The following is a 19,352-nucleotide window of genomic DNA, read 5'->3' on the forward strand; positions in this document are numbered from 1 at the left end:
TTATTTGTTTAAATATTTAATTTAACTGTAAGTTTTTTATTTCTACTTTCTTCATCAGCAATTCATGCTATAACAATTATATAATTTCTATATCTATTGGTGGTTTATTTCTAATTTTCATTATCTCTTTTTTACAGCTTCGTTAAATTTGCTGAGTTGACTGAGTTTTTTTAGTCTTTTATCAAGACTACCAAGGTAACCAACGATGTTATAAATATATCTTTTTCAATAGGTTGTTTTATTCTGTTGGAATACATACTTAGATTAAAAAGGTTTTTCAATTTGCATCATTATGAGTTTCTCTTTTATCCAGTTATCGAGAAGAATTATTTCATTCCATATATAAATGAAAAGTGGTAAGCTTATATTAATAAATTAGTACAAATTTATCATTATATGATTAATTAATTCTTCGATATTCTTATAACTTTGATTCTTGTTTAAAATGATTCCCAAGGTACTACAAAACATTCTAAGATAAACAATTTATATGAGACTCTTTCTTTAGAAGAAAGAGAACATATACGACAAAAAAAGAAAGAAAAACATCTACAACAAATGAATTTTACGAATGATACTACTCAACATGAAGAACAATTTTTCTCTCAACCAATCGTTGAGGACGAAACAAATGTGTTGGGAGATCATATAGAATCCGTACACAATAATGAAGAAGTCAGGCCATATTGTACAAAAAGACAACGCACTTTTCGTGCCGGAGCTGGAACCAGTGATATATCCTCCGTTGAACAATTCGATTATAGCTTTAATATTGGTAGTTCTGGAGCACTCTATCAGGAAATAAACACAGTTGAAATTACATCAACAAAATCTCTATTTCGGGGTAAGAAAGATGTATAAAATTAAATCGTATTTCTTTTCCTTCTTTTCCTTTCTTATATACAACTTCATTCAATGATACCACCATTTGAAACTATAGCAACTTTAAACATTTACCTCACTTTTATGATTCATCTTTCTTCCATAGGAAATCAACATCAACAATCAGCTGGTCATAGGAAAATATTACAAACAGTGCCATTTGAGGCAACTCTCTTACCATCAGTACCATTCTGTAAATTTTGTGAAGCAAAAAGATTTCAACATGAAACAAAAGGTTTTTGTTGTGCCGATGGAACAATCTCTTTAACTACAAATGATGTTCCAGAACAACTTTACTATTTGTTTACTTCCAACACAGTTGAATCAACCAACTTTCTTACGTATGTTCGCACATACAATAACAAATTTGCTTTCACATCATTTGGAGTTAAATTTGATAGAGATTTGTGTAGAAGGAACAAAGGTATTTACACATTTCGAACTCAAGGTCAAATCTATCATTATATTAATGATTTGATTCCTTTGGATGGACATCCTTCATATCTACAATTATATTTTTATGATACCGAACATGAATTGGACAATCGTGTTTATGACATTGGAAGATTGGATTCATCAACTGTTGCTCAACTTATGGATATTCTTCATGTTAATCCATACTCAACATTCTTTCGAACTCTTGGAGATCTGCCCAATTTGGAAAATCACAAAATTCATATCAGATCAGATGTGGGTTTGGATCAGCGTGTTTTTAACACTCCGTCAGCTTCTCAAGTAGCAGTTATTTGGATTGAAGATGATGATTCAGAACATTTGAGAGGACGAAATATTGTGGTATTCAATCATGCAGGTGGAAGTCATATAGTCCAATACTATTTTGGCTGTTATGATCCACTGCAGTATCCATTGTTATTTCCTTTTGGTGATACTGGTTGGCACCAAGGAATATTAAGAATAAAGAAAGGTGATAGACTACCACAACAAGTAACAAGAGCATCAGTCGACCCTCAACAATCAGTATCAGCAGAACAACTGCTTATAAAGGAACAAGAAGGTTAAAATAATAATTCTTCTTTTAACTTTTAATTGTTCTAATATAACAATGTTACATTTCTAATTTATTAAATTTATTATCTTACAGTGCTGAAAAAAAACAGAAAACAACAGGTTGTCTCATGTCGCGAGTACTATTGCTACAAACTTCAAATTAGGAAAAATACAAAATCTATTTTACTATTCTCGGGCCGTTTACTGCAGCAGTTTGTTGTTGATATGTACGTAAAAATTGAGACGTCAAGATTGGATTATTTTCGTAATAAGCAACAAGAGATTCGATCTGAAGTATATCAAGGAATAGTTGACAGTCTATCAATTGGACAAAGCAATGCTTCTAAAGTTGGTAAACGCATCATTCTGCCTTCTTCTTTTATTGGAGGTCCAAGAGATATGCGTAAGAGATATATGGAAGCAATGACTTTAGTCCAACGCTTTGGAAAACCGGACATCTTTTTAACCATGACATGCAACCCAAGTTGGAAAGAAATCTTAGATGAATTGGGTCCACAAGAAGAAGCACAAAATCGTCCTGATTTGATTGCACGTATCTTTAGAGCAAAATTAGAAGAACTGAAGGATGAATTATTCAAACGGGAGATATTTGGAAAAGTTTCAGCATACGTATACGTCATTGAACATCAAAAAAGAGGACTACCACATGCACATTTCTTGATCATACTACAAAGAGATTGGAAAATCTATACTCCAGAATCTTTTGATGAAATTGTATCAGCAGAAATACCTGACAGAGAAAGAAATCTACATTTGCACAAGACAGTAAAAAGACATATGATGCACGGCCCCTGTGGAGTACTGAATCCGAACAATGTGTGTATGAAAGCAAATGGCAGTTGTAAAAACCACTTTCCAAAAGGTTTTGTACCTAACACAACCGTTGGAATCGATTGTTTTCCACAGTACAAACGTTGTGATAATGAAATGACTGTCAAAGTCAGAGGTAAAGATTTAGATAACCGTTGGGTTGTTCCACATAATCCATATCTCCTCGCAAAATTTGATTGTCACTTGAATGTAGAAATTTGCTCAACAATCAAAGCAGTCAAATACCTTTATAAGTACATTTATAAAGGTCATGATCGTGTTGCTTTCAACTTGATTCCTGGACAAAACATCCAAGATATAGATGAAATCCAACAATTTCAATCAGCCAGATGGATTGCTCCACCAGAAGCTATGTGGAGAATATACGGTTTTATTCTTAATGAAATGCATCCATCAGTTTACAGTTTACATCTACATCTTGAAGATCAACATCTGGTAGCTTTTCATGCACATGACAACCTTAACAATATTCTGAGATCTGATTTTACGGCAAAATCAATGTTGACTGAATTCTTTTCAACAAATCAAACTAATGAAAATGCACGAAAACTACTGTACAAAGAATTTCCTGAAGCTTTTGTTTGGAACCAACAACACAAAATATGGACTCCAAGAAAGAAGAAAACTGTTATAGGCCGCATTGTTACAGCAAGTCCATTCGAAGGTGAAAGGTATTACTTACGGATATTGTTAAATCATATAAGAGGCCCTTTATCATTTGACCACATCAAAACAGTTGGCAACGTCACTGCACCAACCTTTCGTGAAGCAGCTACATTACATGGTTTGTTACAAAGAGATACCAGTTTGCAAGATTGTATGCAAGAGGCTTCCTTATACCAAATACCACACAGTTTAAGACGGCTATTTGCAACAATTTTAGTATACTGTAATCCAACAAATCCTAGAGAACTTTGGGAATATTTTGAACAAGATATGTCAAGTGATTTCCAAACAAGTGTTGCAACATCAGCAGATATTAGGACAAAAGTCTTACGAAGCATCTCTTCTACACTTGAATCGATGGGAAAAGACATAAACATGTTTCATTTAATAGAACATGATGTCTCTTTTGATCAGAACGAAACTGAAGCTAGAGAAATAAATGATGAATTTGCAGTTTCAATACCAGAAGAAGATCTTATGGCTTCGATGAGTCTTAATTCTGAACAACAACACGCATATGAATCAATTTTGCAGAAAGTCCTTCTAAATGAATCTGCTGCATTTTTTATTGATGGTCCGGGCGGAACAGGGAAAACATTCTTATATAAAGCACTTCTCGCTACAGTAAGATCAAGAAACTTAATTGCTCTTGCAACTGCATCGTCTGGTGTTGCTGCATCTATTTTACCTGGAGGTCGAACAGCCCATTCACGCTTCAAAATTCCATTAGATCTTGACAAAAATAGTACTTGTTGTGTAAGCAAACAAAGTGCTCTTGCCAAATTGTTACGTCTTGCAAAGCTAATCATATGGGATGAAGCACCTATGTCTAGAAAAGAATGTATGCAAGCATTGGATAAAATGTTACGAGACATAACTGATTCAAGATTACCATTTGGTGGAAAAATTATCGTATTCGGTGGAGATTTTCGTCAAGTCTTACCTGTGATTCGGAAAGGCACAAGACAAGAAGAAGTTAATGCCAGTTTAGCATCGTCATATTTGTGGTCTACTTTAACTAAGATTAGGTTGAGTGAGAATATGCGAGCAAGATTCGATCCAAACTTCTCAAATTATTTACTTCAGGTCGGAAATGGAACAACACCAATCACAATTGAGAATAAGATCAAAATTCCCAATGAAATGCTCATTCCTTACAGAAATGATGTGGAGTCTTTAGATGATCTGATCGATGCAGTCTTCCAAGATATTGGCAGCTATTCAGAAAATTTATCCGAAATGACAAATCGAGCTATCTTGACACCAAAGAACAACTCTGTCGATGAGATAAATACAATACTTATTCAAAGATTTCCTGGTACAGTTACACAATACTATAGCTTCGATGAAACGATTGATACATCAGAACAAGGAATCATGGAGGATTTTTTAAATACATTGACACCAAATGGACTTCCACCTCATGAGCTGTTATTAAAAAAAATTGTCCCATCATGTTACTCAGAAATGTCAATCCTTCAGAAGGTTTATGCAATGGAACACGTCTTATTTGTCGCAACTTTGAACGAAATATCATTGATGCTGAAATTGCAGTTGGTCACCACACCGGAAAAAGAGTTTTCATACCAAGAATTCCTTTCTTGCCAAATGCAGATGACAATAGTGGTTTTCCATTCAAAAGAACACAATTTCCTATCAGATTAAGTTTTGCAATGACAATAAATAAAGCACAAGGACAGACATTAGATTTTGTTGGTGTATACTTGCCTCAACCTGTATTTTGTCATGGCCAACTCTATGTAGCACTATCAAGAGCCAAGACTTCTGCTTCAGTAAAAGTTCTTATAAGACCAGTATCAACTCAAGATTGTGAAGAAGCTGAAACAAATAATATTGTTTATAAAGAATTACTAACACTAGCATATCCATCATAAACTTCTGTAAGTAATCAAATTTCAATATATACCTCTCAATTAAATACAATTTGTTTTTCCATTATGTAATTTTCAGAACTTCCTGTTTTTCTATTATTGAAATTGTCTTATTTAAATTCAATTGTTTAAACTAATATTTTTTTTCTCTTCATTTATAAGTAGGCTTCAACATGCGGACTATCTATACCTCAATCAAAGACATTACTCCAAGTACAAAAAATTGGAGCATCAAGATGATTGTGTCAGACAAATCTCCCAAACGTACTGCACAACATTCACCGACAAAATATCAAAATCTGACATTGATAGACCCTGAGGTAACATTGATATCATTATCATTCTTGCAAAAATATACTTAATATTTATATTATATTCCTTCACATGATATATCCAAAATAAATATGTTTTCCCCTTACAGCATAGATTCATTCTAACTATATTCTCAGATTAAATCTTATATATATTTAATAAATACTATTTTACAATCAATAGAATAGAAATAACTATTCATTTATACAATATTATGCAGGGCAACCGACTACAAGCAACAATTTTCGGCAAAGATATAGACCTACGTAATGACATGTTGCACATCTTCCGGTCTTACTACATCAGTAATGCTTATGTTAAGCCTTTAGATCCCAGGCATAGAATTGAAGCGCATGAATACCAGTGGATCTTAAATTCAAGAACAATCATCGAAAACATTCAAGATAATGAAGTGGAATTACAACCACCAGAATATGATATTATCCCATTCACCAATCTGCATGAGTACAAAGACACTGGAACTGAAATAGGTAAATATCACATCGATATATTTAACGTACATCTTGATACTCTCATTCAGTTTTCACAATTTTTTTTTTAACATAATTGGACAGCTATTCTGGCGATCGCAATATACATGAAACCTCCTAGAGAAATTACCTCAAAACATGGGCCAACAAAAATTCAAGAAATATATGTTATCGACCAGAGGTAAAAAAGATTTCTCAACTATATATGTGATATTAATAAATTCTTTAATTAACTTATTTTCAATACTATTTCATCATACTACACTTTTAAATATTTTCTCCTAAAATTTACAGCCTAATGCCCATATGGTTGACTATGTGGAGTCGATTTGTGGATGGTGAATGCCGAACAATCTCTGATATTATTGAAGCTAAGCCAACTCTACTCGCAACACGTATAAAAGTTGGTTCATACAATGGTATATCACACAACTTATAGTATCAACATTTATTAAAAATAGAATGTTATTATCTACTAACAAATATCTTTTCTTTATAATATAGGTCTCTCTCTTTCGTCTCAACCAACAAGTGTATTTACCTTAAATCCTGTCATCCCTGCTGCAACTCCATTATGTCAATGGTAATTCTTTCTTACTTTATTATATACATATACAATTTGTACCTACTATATCTTTTCCTCCATTATTTCTCTCATTCATTTTAAATTATTTTAAAAATATTTAGGACAATGCTAAACCATGCACTGCTTGAAGAAATCGTCGAAAAAAATCTACATCACACAACGGCATCAGCATCAGCATCGACATCAAATGTTGACATGAAAGACATAATTAAGCTTGATGATCTTGCTGGTTTTCTTAAATCATTACAGCCGATGACGGTACATTTCTAACTTTATCTTAAGACTACATATTATTTACAACCACTAAAAATATATATCTGTTGCAAAATTAATGCAGAAAGCAAAATTTTGGATTAAAGCAACTATTTGTGTGGTTGATCTCCATCAAATATTCTTCTACATGTCCTGCATTGGATGTAAAAAGGGGACTGGATATGAACAAAATGAAAAATTTCAATGTTATCATTGCAAATACATGAGTAATGCACAACCACGGTATACATCTTATATTCATATTTTACGTCGTAAATGTTCCTTTAATCAATTTTATATTATATTTAAATTATTGCTTAATCATTCAGACTAAAAAATATAGTTTGTTTATATAGCTGTCGAGCTTACATCGAAGTTGACGATGGTAATGGACGACTAGGAGCTGTCATGTTCGGTAAAATCGCAGAAGAAGCTCTAGGTTGCACAGCAATCGAACTAATGGAACATACAGGAGAGGTAACCAACTTATTCAAATTCCAATTTATATTTTAAAAACATTTATTTTTAGATATTCAAATAGGAAGTTATTAAAAATATATTTTACATTAAATTTATTCACCATACAGGAACATTTACCGTATATCCAAAATATTGCAAAATTATGTTCAACAAAAAAATGGATCATACAATTGGGTGCAGATTTAGATCAACTCCAAAAACAACGTCACAAAAACTTCAACGTTCTCTCCATAAATACTGCGAATGAGGAGAACAATGCTATGAATGAGGAGAACACACCACTTTGAATCCATTATGTAATATTCAGTTGTTTCAAACTTTACTTTTAGTACCAAAAAAAACAATTATGTAATATTTAGTCGTTTCAGACTTTACTTTATGTAATATTTAGTTGTTTCAGACTTTACTTTTAGTACCAAAAAAACAATTATGTAATATTCACTTTCCTGACTTGCTTAAACATATAGTCTGTCTAAATCTATTATCAGAGACTTTAAACAATTATAATTTGCTTAAACAATTAATTATGTTATCTTCATAGACCTTATCATTAATTTCTCTTCTTCTACACTAGATGTTTATATTTTAGAATAATCTAACACAGGGCAAACGTGCATCGCACGTAGATCCACTGCTAGTATATATATATATATGTATATAAAATTATTTTATCACTTCGGTTTTATAGTATTATTTCATTTTTATATATAATCATATATATGTAAAAACGAAGGCGGTGATACGAAATTTGAAATCTAAATTACGAGAAGTTTGAAATTTGAATTATGAGAAGTTTAAAACTAATTTTTTTTAATAAATTACTATTATCTGCATATTGATTAGGCTTAGTTTATTTTTACAATTCTTCTCAACTCATTTCAATTCATTTCATTTCATCTCATCTAATCATTATAATTTTTTAAATTTTATATAAAATATAATATAAATAATTCAATTTTTTTAAATTTTAAAATAAAAATAATATTAAAAAAATATATTTTAAATATATTTTTTTTAAATTTTTATTTTTATTTTTATTTTAATTCATCTCGTCTTATTTTATCATCTATGAAAATAAATGATACCCTTGCTCTAGGTTCTAACAAAAAGTATTTCATAATTGGGTACTTTTCCCAGTTTTTATGTTTCACTTCCTCAACTTTTGGCAATTAATTTGTCTCTTTTCATTTAAGAGCATGGTTTCCTTGCATAGTTTTTTATTCGGCCTTTTCTAACTTAGTAAGATCAAATAAGAATTTTGTGCTAATTACATTTATTTTCATTTTTTATTTTATTTCAAGAAAATTAGAATACAATAAACAATTATATGCACCAGCACATCATATTATTTCTCTTTTATAATTTGAAATTATCTAGGTGAAACATATTATTAAGAAAAATATAAAACTTAGTTTATCATTGACATGTAACTTATTTCCTATATAGCTGATCATTTCCATAGTCAGCTTCTTCTTTTAATTGCAACATATAAAAATATTAAATGTAAATTGTATAAGGAATGATGACAGAATTCAAGCAGCTGTACTAGTTATCTCAACAATCTACTCAAGTCAATTAATGTCTATATTTAGGAAGTAAATCAATCTGTCAACTGTATATAGTAGTCTGATTAGCTATGTATTTAATCTGTATTTCAACTATACTCAGAGACCTTGGAGTGCCATTACTGAAAACACCATTTCTTCACTGTGACAACATGAGCACCTAGCTTGTATATGACAGTCAATCTAGTTTTACATACTAGAACAAAGCACATAGAACTTGATTACCATTATGTTAGGGAAAAAGTGGCACTTCGCACTTTGGAAACAAAATTTGTTACCTCTCTTACTTAATTTGCAGATATCTTCACAAAATCTTTGCTAAAAAATTAGTTCAAGTTGTTGCATGACAAACTTGGTCTTTGTTTTCTTTCACAGCTAAGTTTGAGAGAGAATATAAGGAATAATGACAGAATTGAAGCAGCTGTGCTTCAATCAAGCTGCATAGCACAAGATCTACGCAATCTTCCCAAGTTATCTCAACAATCTACTCAGGTCAACTAATGTCTATACTTCGGAAGTAAATCAATATGTCAGTTGTATATAGTTGTTTGATTAGTTGTGTATTTAATCTGTATTTTCTATATAGCATTCTTTCTATATTTTGTACACTTTCCATATATGGATCAGCTTGTATATGCTACTATAAATATGGAATGAAAGCACATTCTCTATCTCATCTCGTGAGATAGTAGTTTCTCAAAACATCTTTATGGTATGAGAGCCTATATGGATTGATGGAGAACTATGTGTTTTTTTTTTCCTATCTATGGATTCCTCTGCAATCTCTGGTTCCTCTACCAACTCAGACCCTTATCCTTATCCAGTATCACAAAATGTCTCCAATTATGTATCTTTCAAACTGAATACAAGCAATTTTCTACTTTGAAAAACACAAATGCTAAACATACTAGAAATTTATGATCTTTAGGGATTCATAACAGGTGATGTTTCAGCACCATCACAATTTCTTCTAGGTGACTCATTTTAGCCTAACCCACTGTATCCAAAGTGGCACAGGTTTGATAGATTAGTTAAAGGCTGGCTTATAACTACACTCTTTGAAGAAGTGTTAGGCATTGTTGTTGGTCTAAACACTACCTCAAAAGTGTGGAATGCTCTTTTTCATGCATTTGCAAGAGTTTTCTCTGATCGAAGTCTTGCTCTTAAGCACAGGCTCACCTCCATCACAAAATGATCTGATTCCTTAAATGATTACCTAAGGAGGTTTAAGACCATTTGTGATGAACTTGCTGCTATTGGCAAACCAATTGCAAAGCACAAGAAGTCTTGGTGGCTTCTCAATGGCCTTGGTAAAGAATTTGAAATTTTCACAGCAAACGATCGATCGAACAAATATATATGTGGTACGTACGAGAATTAACGCAAGTTTTTCCCTCGGGCGATTAACGAAGGAACCAATTAAGTAGTACTGTTTCCGTGTCTAACGGGTCTTTTTAATTACATGCATTAATGTTAGGGTTTTTTATCTTGACTTTTTATATATAGATCGAGGATCGACTCTATTAACTATATATCAAGATTTATATATAATTTAATGCACATTAAATTATGTGGCGGACGTACGTACAACATTTAAGATAGACTGCATATATAAAATAATCTTTTATTGCATTATTAATACAACATCATGTACTGGGGCTATAAATACGTATACATATATCCCCGCATGCATGGGAGAAACAAACAAAGACGTAGAATTCATCTTGAATTAATTGTATAAAATAAATTACTATTTTGAATATAAAATCACAACATGAATACTTTTGTCCATTTGTTTTGTGCATAGGCAGGTCATGACTCTAGTGGTATAGTTGTTTAAGAGTGGCTTGCAAAGCTGGAAACACAGCACGCCATCCCTGCTGCGTAGGATGACTTGCGTCCCAGAAGAATGCTGATTCGGGGTCCTCACAGACTGTGTATTTCTTAGCCCCATTTGCATCTACACTCCCACAGGAATATTCACTGCTTATGCCAAAACAGCATGGCTTCAGCGGGTTCTCAAACTTTGTACTTCCTGCACAAAATTAAAATATAGTTCTATATATTAATTATTGCATCCAATATTAGAAGTCGATCGATTTGCATATATGATAGGTACCTGAAAGTGAACCAAAGTTTTATATAGGACGAATTAAGGGAATTTACAATGGAAACCTCCAGCCCGGCCGGCCGGCCTAAGAGATCTAGTAGCTGTAAATAAAGTTTCTTTTAAATTTGAATTTGAATTTTATAAAACTTGACGTGTACTATTCTTTCACCATAAATGAGAGTTATCAATAAAATTGGAGTATTGTCATCTTCTTAAAAAAAATTATAAAACTCAGTCCTTAAAAAATGATATTAATAAATAGGGTTTTTCTTATTTGTTTGTTTATTTTTTAGAAATATAATTTAAATTTATTATAATTTTTGTCTATAATGCTGCTTATATAACAATAATAATAATTATATAATGATAATAATAATGATAACATGACTGGGTCAATTCATGTGATATATATATATATACGTTATTTGTCCATGAATTTCTTGCAATCGGTAATTGTCAATCAAGCATAGGTGCCTTTTTTAATGTATATGTGTATATATGAGTTATACCTATTAATTATTATTTACCAATAAAATCCTTTAATATTGCTTATAAAAAAATAAATAAGTAAAAACTGGGGGTTGTTATACGTACCTTTGTTCTCCAATACTGACATGAACGAATCATAAAGATCAAGAATAACAAAAGAAGAGCGACCAGTACTGGTTTCGTTGTTCAACTTTGCCACCGCTTGCTGCAACAAAAGGTTGTGGAAACTCACAAGAGAGTTCTCAGTTGCGTTGCATTTTAGAAATGAGGAAGTGGCTGTTCTCGCAGGGAGACATCCCAAAGGCTGTAAACCTGTCACAGCTATTTTTTGAACTCCCAAGCCATGAATACGTTTCAAGTTGACAGCAAGTTGGTTGATCAATGCTATAATGAATGATTGCCAACCCTAAAACAGATGAATTTTGGGATAAATATTAACAGTACCAGTACATCATGAAGGATAAGTAATTAATCATGGAACTCAATATTAGAGTACTAAACATTTACAATAATATATGCATGCATGCATGGTCGACGTTGTTATATAGATGATCGTCTTGCAAGGAGGACGGCCGGCCTGCCGGGAATCTATATCGATCTGAAGTAGAAGATATATGGCGACTAGAATTTAAAGAAGTGTGACCGCTAGCTATAAATATATATATATATATATATATATTATATAATATGGTTGAGATACATAAATTAAAGAAACTTGGTGCAATATTAGTCGGCTAATCATAGACCATGCACCAAGTGGGTCCCGTATATACCACATTAATTAATTCATTTGTCGAGAGATCATTCACCTAACCCACACCCACGAGGCGGCCAGTGCTTATGACATCTATTCTCTATACAGCGAGCATAGATATATAGTATGCTGCCAAGAGTAAAATCATACAAACATATATAATTTGAATTAACAAAAGAAAAATAAATAAAAGAAAGAAATATTCCTTGATCTTTGAAACGCCAAATTCTTAGCTAAGACTTTGTCTGTTCTGTTTAATTAAGCTAGCGCTTGTCAATAGTCGATCCTGACAATATATGCTTATTGACCAATTATAATTTTTACAGTCATTATCATGTACTAACTAGTTTAATTCGTTTTAGACAGCTAAAGTGATGCTAGCTAGTAGGCCTGCAACCCGACCTGGTAAAGCCGGGCTTGTACCCGACCCAACCCGTGATCCTCCTCATAAGGCGCCAACCCGAACTGACTTGACCCGAACAAAGTCAAACCGGGTCGAACCCGTATGACCCGACCTTTAAAAACAAGTTGTTCTCCTTCTCCATGCTTCTAGAAACGAAAGCTTATCTTTCTCAAAAAAACAAGAGAAACGAAAACTGATTCAGGTTGAGGCATGGAAGGAGAAGTCGTCTTGGGATCGAAGGAGAAGATCTCACTGAAAATGTGAGTCATCCCCAAGCCTCGACCTGCCCAACACCAGCAACAGCGGCGGCGGCAGCAGATTTGTAAACGGCGGTGTCTAGCTCGAGCAACCCTACGCTGAAGGCACAAAAGCAGATCTGTAAACAACAGTGTCTAACGGCATCTTCTAGACTCTTCTCTTCTCTTCTCTTCTCTTTTCTTCTCTGCATATCAAGCTAAAAAAAATTCATCCTCTTTTGCTTCTCTCTAGGCTCGGGGGCTCCAAGACAACTGCTAAGGAATTTAGTTGATGGTGGACGAGAAGAGGGTATGGGGTATTGGGTGGAAGGAAAGAGATGGCCTCCAAGACAAAAGAGCGAGAGAGGGAGAGACGATGAAGATGAGCTTGGACTCACCATGGCGTAGGAGTACCGAGATAGTACTCGAGGGTATCTCCAGCACCTTACTACACCGAGATTGAGCATAGTCAGCGAGATTTTGCCACATTATTGGCTTTTGGCCATGAGTTTCAACTTCCATACCGGTTTCAAGTTCCATTTTTTTACTCTTGATTTTTCTGTAATATTTCTGTTGTTGAATTCTGATTTGGTGGTGAAGGTAAGATTGATAAGATGAATATGGAAGCTTCGCGGTGGGTACCAAGTACAAGTCCAATGATTGAGTAAGCAACTGGTTAGGGTTTGAGGAACTCTCGGACGGGTTGACACCAATTAATAAACCCGTTAATTTAGTCGGGTCGGAGATCCGCTCAAGTAATACCCAATAAAATACGGGTTGGTTCGAGTCAGCACAATCGGGTTCAGCGGGTGCTCGGGTCACATGCGCACGTACCCCTACTAGCTAGCTAGCTATTAGTGAATATATATAAAGTATCTATAAATGATGTTGAATATAGTCTTAATTTTAGAGGGATCATCGTGACCATATGTATGAAAATTGTATAGGTAAAATTAGAGAAGAATTTCCATTAATTTTTCCGCAAGACAAGCTGCCATATATTATATGCACGCAATTTAAATTGGGGAAATATGATAATACACACCAATATTTCTAGATACATGCAAAAGTGTGATACTGATCACGTCACTCATTTTTCCTAGCTCTAATCATGTGGCCAGCATCATATAGAAATTGACTCAAAACGCACACTAATGGCGGCATAGTCGATCCGCTTCCTATATATATGAAGCTCAGAAAAAAATATATCGATCGTGTGAAAAGCCAATGACCAAAACTCCACAACTAGTAATTACCCAATTAATAATTTCTTTCTACTTAAGGGAAATAATGATACTGCTAGATCATAATTAAGAACTAGTGGCAAAATTTTCACATATGATCAGTACTTATACTAATTTATCGATAAAAAATTCTCACCTGTGCAGATCCATTCCTGGCAATGTAAGTAAAGTAGTCATTACCCACAAGACTGACAAGGCACACAGAGGACTTCAGGTCTCTAGCAGTAAACACCTTTTTTTTTATGAGATGTTGGAAGAAATCGATCTGGGTGGTCATGTTTGGGCCAGGGTACACAACAGTATCAAATATACCCGTTCCTCCATAAGCAAAGTTCATTCCATATCTCAATAGTGAGATCCCATATTTCCTCCATCTATACTGAATCGGAGACTTGACTCCTATGAACTTGGCTGCGCACATATACATATATAATAAGGTTCAACACACAAATATATATATATATATATATATTAGAGATATATGCTTAATTATAAGTGTGAGAGAGGGATCAGACACACCAACGTACGTGATATGTAACATCGATGGTAGAAAGAAATGGTCAAATCATGTGAGAGAGAGACAAGAGACACATACCAATGTAATCAGTTAGGACACGGCCATCGGAAAAACGACCGTATGGTTTACCGGGAAAGGTTATGCCATACGGATGTTTCCAAGCGGATTCAGATTTGTTGGTGTTGCCTGTGTCTGCATATGAATCCCCGAAGACAAAGAGCTTTGAGGGATGAAAATCAGAAGTTAAATGTCCTTGCACCAGTACTTGTTGCCCTGCAACAAATCACCAATATAACTAAATATGAGAGGGGTAATTATTTTTGACCGAAAATGCAAAAGGAGCAGACTTAAAAGTGATAGAACCTGAGAGAAGGAACAAGACTAGGAAGTAGCAGAGAACAGAATAGAAAAGCTTTTGCTGCGCATCCATTATAGCTATGATCAAGAGAAGCAAAACGTGTGCAACGAATAAATACAGGGTGCAAAAGCAATTGATGGAAGTGATATTGAAGGCCTAATGTCATTATATATATATATATATATATATATATATATACACACATGCTCGATCTAATATATATTATATACATAGTGGCCGTGGCCCGCGTGGCACACAAGTTTACCCATTCGTTACCTTATACCGAGGTCCTCGGCTGGCCTAATTATTATATCACATTCTCTCCCTCGCCTACTCATCAACAATACATAGAAATTATATTTGCATTTTAGAATTTGTACATTTTTTTTTAAAAAATGAGTAAAATTGTGACCATATATATATGAAAAAATTATTTTTTAATAATAGACCATACTTTATTTTAAAAGAAGTATGTAGAATTTGCATAAATGTATCTAACATTACTCATACATATATAATATATATGGACGAGTAAGTTGTTGACCATAAAATATTATAAGTTGAAATATGAAAGTTCATTCATTTTTGGAATGGCATGACTAATTGATCTGTCATTAAAGGCGGGCTAGATTAATTGGATAACGTCAACAATTATGTGCATAATTGTATAATGGATGATTAAATTAACGTTCCTAATTAATTGGCCAACGTGAATGGTACGTAGTCGGTTTTCAATAATCAAATTATAAATATGAACATGATGCACATGAGACTTTGACAGCTAGCTTAAAAGATCATCGTGCAATATGCAATATAATATTTATGACGAGAATGTAAATACAGTACTATAAAATTAATCTCGAGATCAGTCTATATATATATCACGCTAATTTCGTTGACCTACTAGTAACATATTAAGCGCCACGTACGTACATGATCACCCTTTCAGAAAGATCAAGCTACGTCAAGGACCAATGATGTTGTAGCTTCATTTTAAGAGATCATGAAGTAAATATGAAAGAAAAAGAAAAGAAAAATTAGATCAAGAAGATTCATTGAGAAGCTGCGAGCGAGGAGACACTCTGATCTTACGTAGATACAATTAAAGCTAACCAATTAAGTCAAATAACAAATGCGGAGAGCGGCCATGATCTAGTCCAACTTAATTCCCTACAACTTGTATATATGAAGCGTCTATTGAATCTACACAAGGAAATCTCGATTTCTCCAACCGCTAACAAAATCCCTATATGGCAACTACACCACCAGATCGAAGCCATGCCCACTGCCCAACGGCTACAAGCACAACAAATATGGAAATTCTTTTATTCTCCTTCTATATTTGTATGAGAAAATCTCTTTTTTGTAACGTTACAACTCTCTATAATTTTTCCCATGACGTATATATATTGAAAGACTCTCTATGGACTCTCACGGTATGCGAGATTTTTCCACAAACACCTAGAGTGCAATTCTCTTTATGGTATCAAGAGCCTATTGAGAGTAAGAGAGTCTTACTCTGCCCATGGCTTCCATCTCACTCATTGTGAGCAACTTCGTAACACTGCGATTGACACAGGGGAAATACCCCTTGTGGAGGGAACAAATCATGGCCTTGGTTGAAAGCTAAGACCTTATGAACACCACCAGAGAGCTAAGTGAAACATACCTCCAATGGTGCAAATGCAATCGTCTCCTCTGTGGTTGGATTATCGGCACCCTTTCAAAAGAATCCCCCAGCTTAGTGGTCAGCCTAGACACCGTACACCAAGTATGGCAAGCCCTACAAGAGGCCTATGCTCAAAACTCCAAAGAGAGGGAGTTCCAGCTGACTCAAAAACTCTCCTACATGAGGAAAGACGTATCGACATCCTTGGCGAAACACCTTCAAAATTTTAAGGGAGTGTGCAACAACCTTGTTGCAATTGGCCAGCCGGTGAGTGATAAGATGCCGGTCTTCTCTCTTCTCAATAGCCTCGATCCGAAGTATGAAAATTTCACAACAACCATGCTGAAACCCCCTATGGCGATGTATGGAGAACTGGTGCCTCTGCTCCAAGGATTCGAGATGCACTCTCAGTTGCATGAGTCACTCTCTCCACAGCCTGTGGTGTTCTATGGATAGAAGGGCTCTCATGCTTTTTCCAAGGGCCAGCAAAATTGTACGCACCCAAAGGCTTTTTTTCATCTAAGGGACGTGGCTTCTCACAAGCTAGCCACACCACACGACCTAACGTTACTAATTCTAAAGTTCTTACTGGAGGTCCTCCAAATCAAAACCAAAAGCAGATGGCTACCCCTGACCCATCTCGTTCGAGACGTGTCAAATTTGCAAAAAAAAAGGACATCGCTTTAAAATGTTGGCATCGGTTCAATCACAGTCTCCAACCCGACGATATCCCGCAAGCCTTAGCCATCATGACTTTACATGATTCGTCTCACGAACCTGAATGGACAACTGATACTGGTGCCTCTGCTCATATGATAAGTAACTCAGGTATACTTAATAACATTCGTTGCTACCTTGGCAATGATGCAGTAATTATTAGTGACGGTAGTCTTCATGAAATTACACATATAGGTGACACTTTTATTAGTACTGGTACTTCTTGTATTATGCTTAAAGATGTCTTACTTGTCCTGGATTTAACGAAAAATCTTTTCTCTATTAGTCAATTAACGTCTAATTATCCTTATGCCTGTGAATTTTATGGTGTTGATTTCTCTATTAAAAAATGAACGACCAACTGCACGCTTCTAACCGGACATTGCAAGGGTAATCTCTACATTTTGACCTCACCTACTAAAGCACACTTCTCCATCTGTTTCTAATCAGTTACTGAACAAGTGTGGCACCAACGGCTGGGGCATTTGCAAGCCTATACACTTCAAATTCTACGTTCTAAAGGCCCTATTCAAAATTTAGGCAAAAATAAAGGTGCCTCTCTTTGTGAGAGTTGCTAATTAGGAAAAATGAGCAAACTCCCATTTTTACCTTCTAATAGCTCTACTCTAGGTATTTTTGATAAACTTTATTGTGATTTATGGGGTCCTCCACCCGTTCAATCTATTGGTAAAGTCCAATTCTATACTTGTATTGTTGATGCATTTTTCAAATATATGCGGTTTATTCCCTTGAGAAAAAAAATCTGATTTTTTTAATGCATTCTTAATTTTTGAAAAATTTGTTGATCATCAGTTTAATAAAAAAATCAAAGTCTTTCAATCTGATGGTGGGAGAGAATTCGCCAGCAATGAATTTAATTTGCATTTTCGATAGCAAGGTATTCTTCATCAATACTCTTGTCCGCATACACCCGAACAAAATAGTTCAGTGGAACGGCGACATCGCACCATCCGTGAACTAGGTATGACTACGTTTTTTTATAGTGGCGTACCCAAACGTTTTTGGGTTGAAGTTTTTTCCACTACCGTTTTCTTAATTAATTGGCTCCCTTCCACATCCATCGAACTTCAATCCTCGTTTTACTTACTTTTTGGAAACTATTCGGACCATACCTCCCTAAGAGTTTTTGACTTAAAATGTTACCCATACACTTGGGACACAAAGCATAATAAATTTGACTACAAAACACTACCATGCATTTTCCTAGGCTACAATGATAAACACCAAGGGTATAAATGTTAAATGGGTCTTTTAAGACCAAACTCAAGGCGAATGACACTCTTGACCACCTGAAAGCTCAACTTATCGCAAAAGGTTTTCATCAAGTTGATGGTGTCGATTACAATGAGATGTTCTTTCCGGTTATCAAACTTGGCACCATTTGGATCTTCATCAGCTTAGCACTCATTAATCACTGGGACATTCGCCCACTTGACGTCAAAAATGCATTCTTTCATGGGGACCTCAAGGAGTCTGTCTTCATGGAACAACCTCCAGGTTTTACCAATCCTACTTTTTCTTCATATGTTTGCAAGTTGAATAAAGCTTTATATGGTTTTAAATAAGCTCTTCATGCATAATTTGATAAATTTAGTACTTTTCTCATTTCTGATGGGTTTACGTGTAATATGGCAGCGTCGACTAGTCGTTTTGATTTTGAAATTATGATATAATCCAATATGAATAGAGCGAGTAAGCACATTTTGCAATAGAAAAATGATTTATACGAGTCTCAAATATAGAACTCTCGTGTAAGCTTTTGTAAAAAATTAAACCCACCTTAAAAAACAAAAAAAAAAATCAGTGTAGCCGTGTTTTTTTATAAAGAAGGTGGGCAAGACTCGTCTA

General features: G+C 34.3%; 2 protein-coding genes across 2 annotated transcripts; one reads left to right on the top strand and one right to left on the bottom strand.

Moving 5' to 3' along the window:
• Positions 1-1,476: 1,476 nt before the first annotated feature.
• On the top strand, positions 1,477-9,487 carry LOC118347924. Its single transcript, XM_035688253.1, has 6 exons — positions 1,477-1,677; positions 2,101-5,034; positions 5,833-6,103; positions 6,608-6,686; positions 7,298-7,418; positions 9,362-9,487. The coding sequence occupies exons 1-6, from the start codon at positions 1,477-1,479 to the stop codon at positions 9,485-9,487; spliced, it is 3,732 nt and encodes a 1,243-aa protein (XP_035544146.1).
• Positions 9,488-10,590: 1,103 nt separating this feature from the next.
• LOC108981115 (GDSL esterase/lipase At5g03610-like) lies at positions 10,591-15,228 on the bottom strand. Its single transcript, XM_018952197.2, has 5 exons — positions 15,103-15,228; positions 14,818-15,012; positions 14,359-14,633; positions 11,691-11,991; positions 10,591-11,021 (listed from the first exon to the last, which is right to left on the bottom strand). The coding sequence occupies exons 1-5, from the start codon at positions 15,167-15,169 to the stop codon at positions 10,807-10,809; spliced, it is 1,053 nt and encodes a 350-aa protein (XP_018807742.2). The 5' UTR covers positions 15,170-15,228; the 3' UTR covers positions 10,591-10,806.
• Positions 15,229-19,352: the final 4,124 nt, after the last annotated feature.

Source organism: Juglans regia, chromosome 3 (genome assembly GCF_001411555.2).
Source record: "Juglans regia cultivar Chandler chromosome 3, Walnut 2.0, whole genome shotgun sequence".
Taxonomy (NCBI): domain Eukaryota; kingdom Viridiplantae; phylum Streptophyta; class Magnoliopsida; order Fagales; family Juglandaceae; genus Juglans; species Juglans regia.

Excerpts from the sequence above, each read along its gene's own strand:
- LOC108981115 (XM_018952197.2), bottom strand. The coding sequence starts at position 15,169 with ATGGATGCGCAGCAAAAGCTTTTCTATTCTGTTCTCTGCTACTTCCTA. Across the intron at positions 15,013-15,102 it reads AGTCTTGTTCCTTCTCTCAG|GGCAACAAGTACTGGTGCAA; the intron begins GTTCTATCACTT and ends GATTTGTTGCAG. Across the intron at positions 11,022-11,690 it reads GTCAGTATTGGAGAACAAAG|GAAGTACAAAGTTTGAGAAC; the intron begins GTACGTATAACA and ends AATTTTGTGCAG.
- LOC118347924 (XM_035688253.1), top strand. The coding sequence starts at position 1,477 with ATGGATATTCTTCATGTTAATCCATACTCAACATTCTTTCGAACTCTT. Across the intron at positions 6,104-6,607 it reads AGACACTGGAACTGAAATAG|GTCTCTCTCTTTCGTCTCAA; the intron begins GTAAATATCACA and ends TTTATAATATAG. Across the intron at positions 6,687-7,297 it reads GCAACTCCATTATGTCAATG|CTGTCGAGCTTACATCGAAG; the intron begins GTAATTCTTTCT and ends TTGTTTATATAG.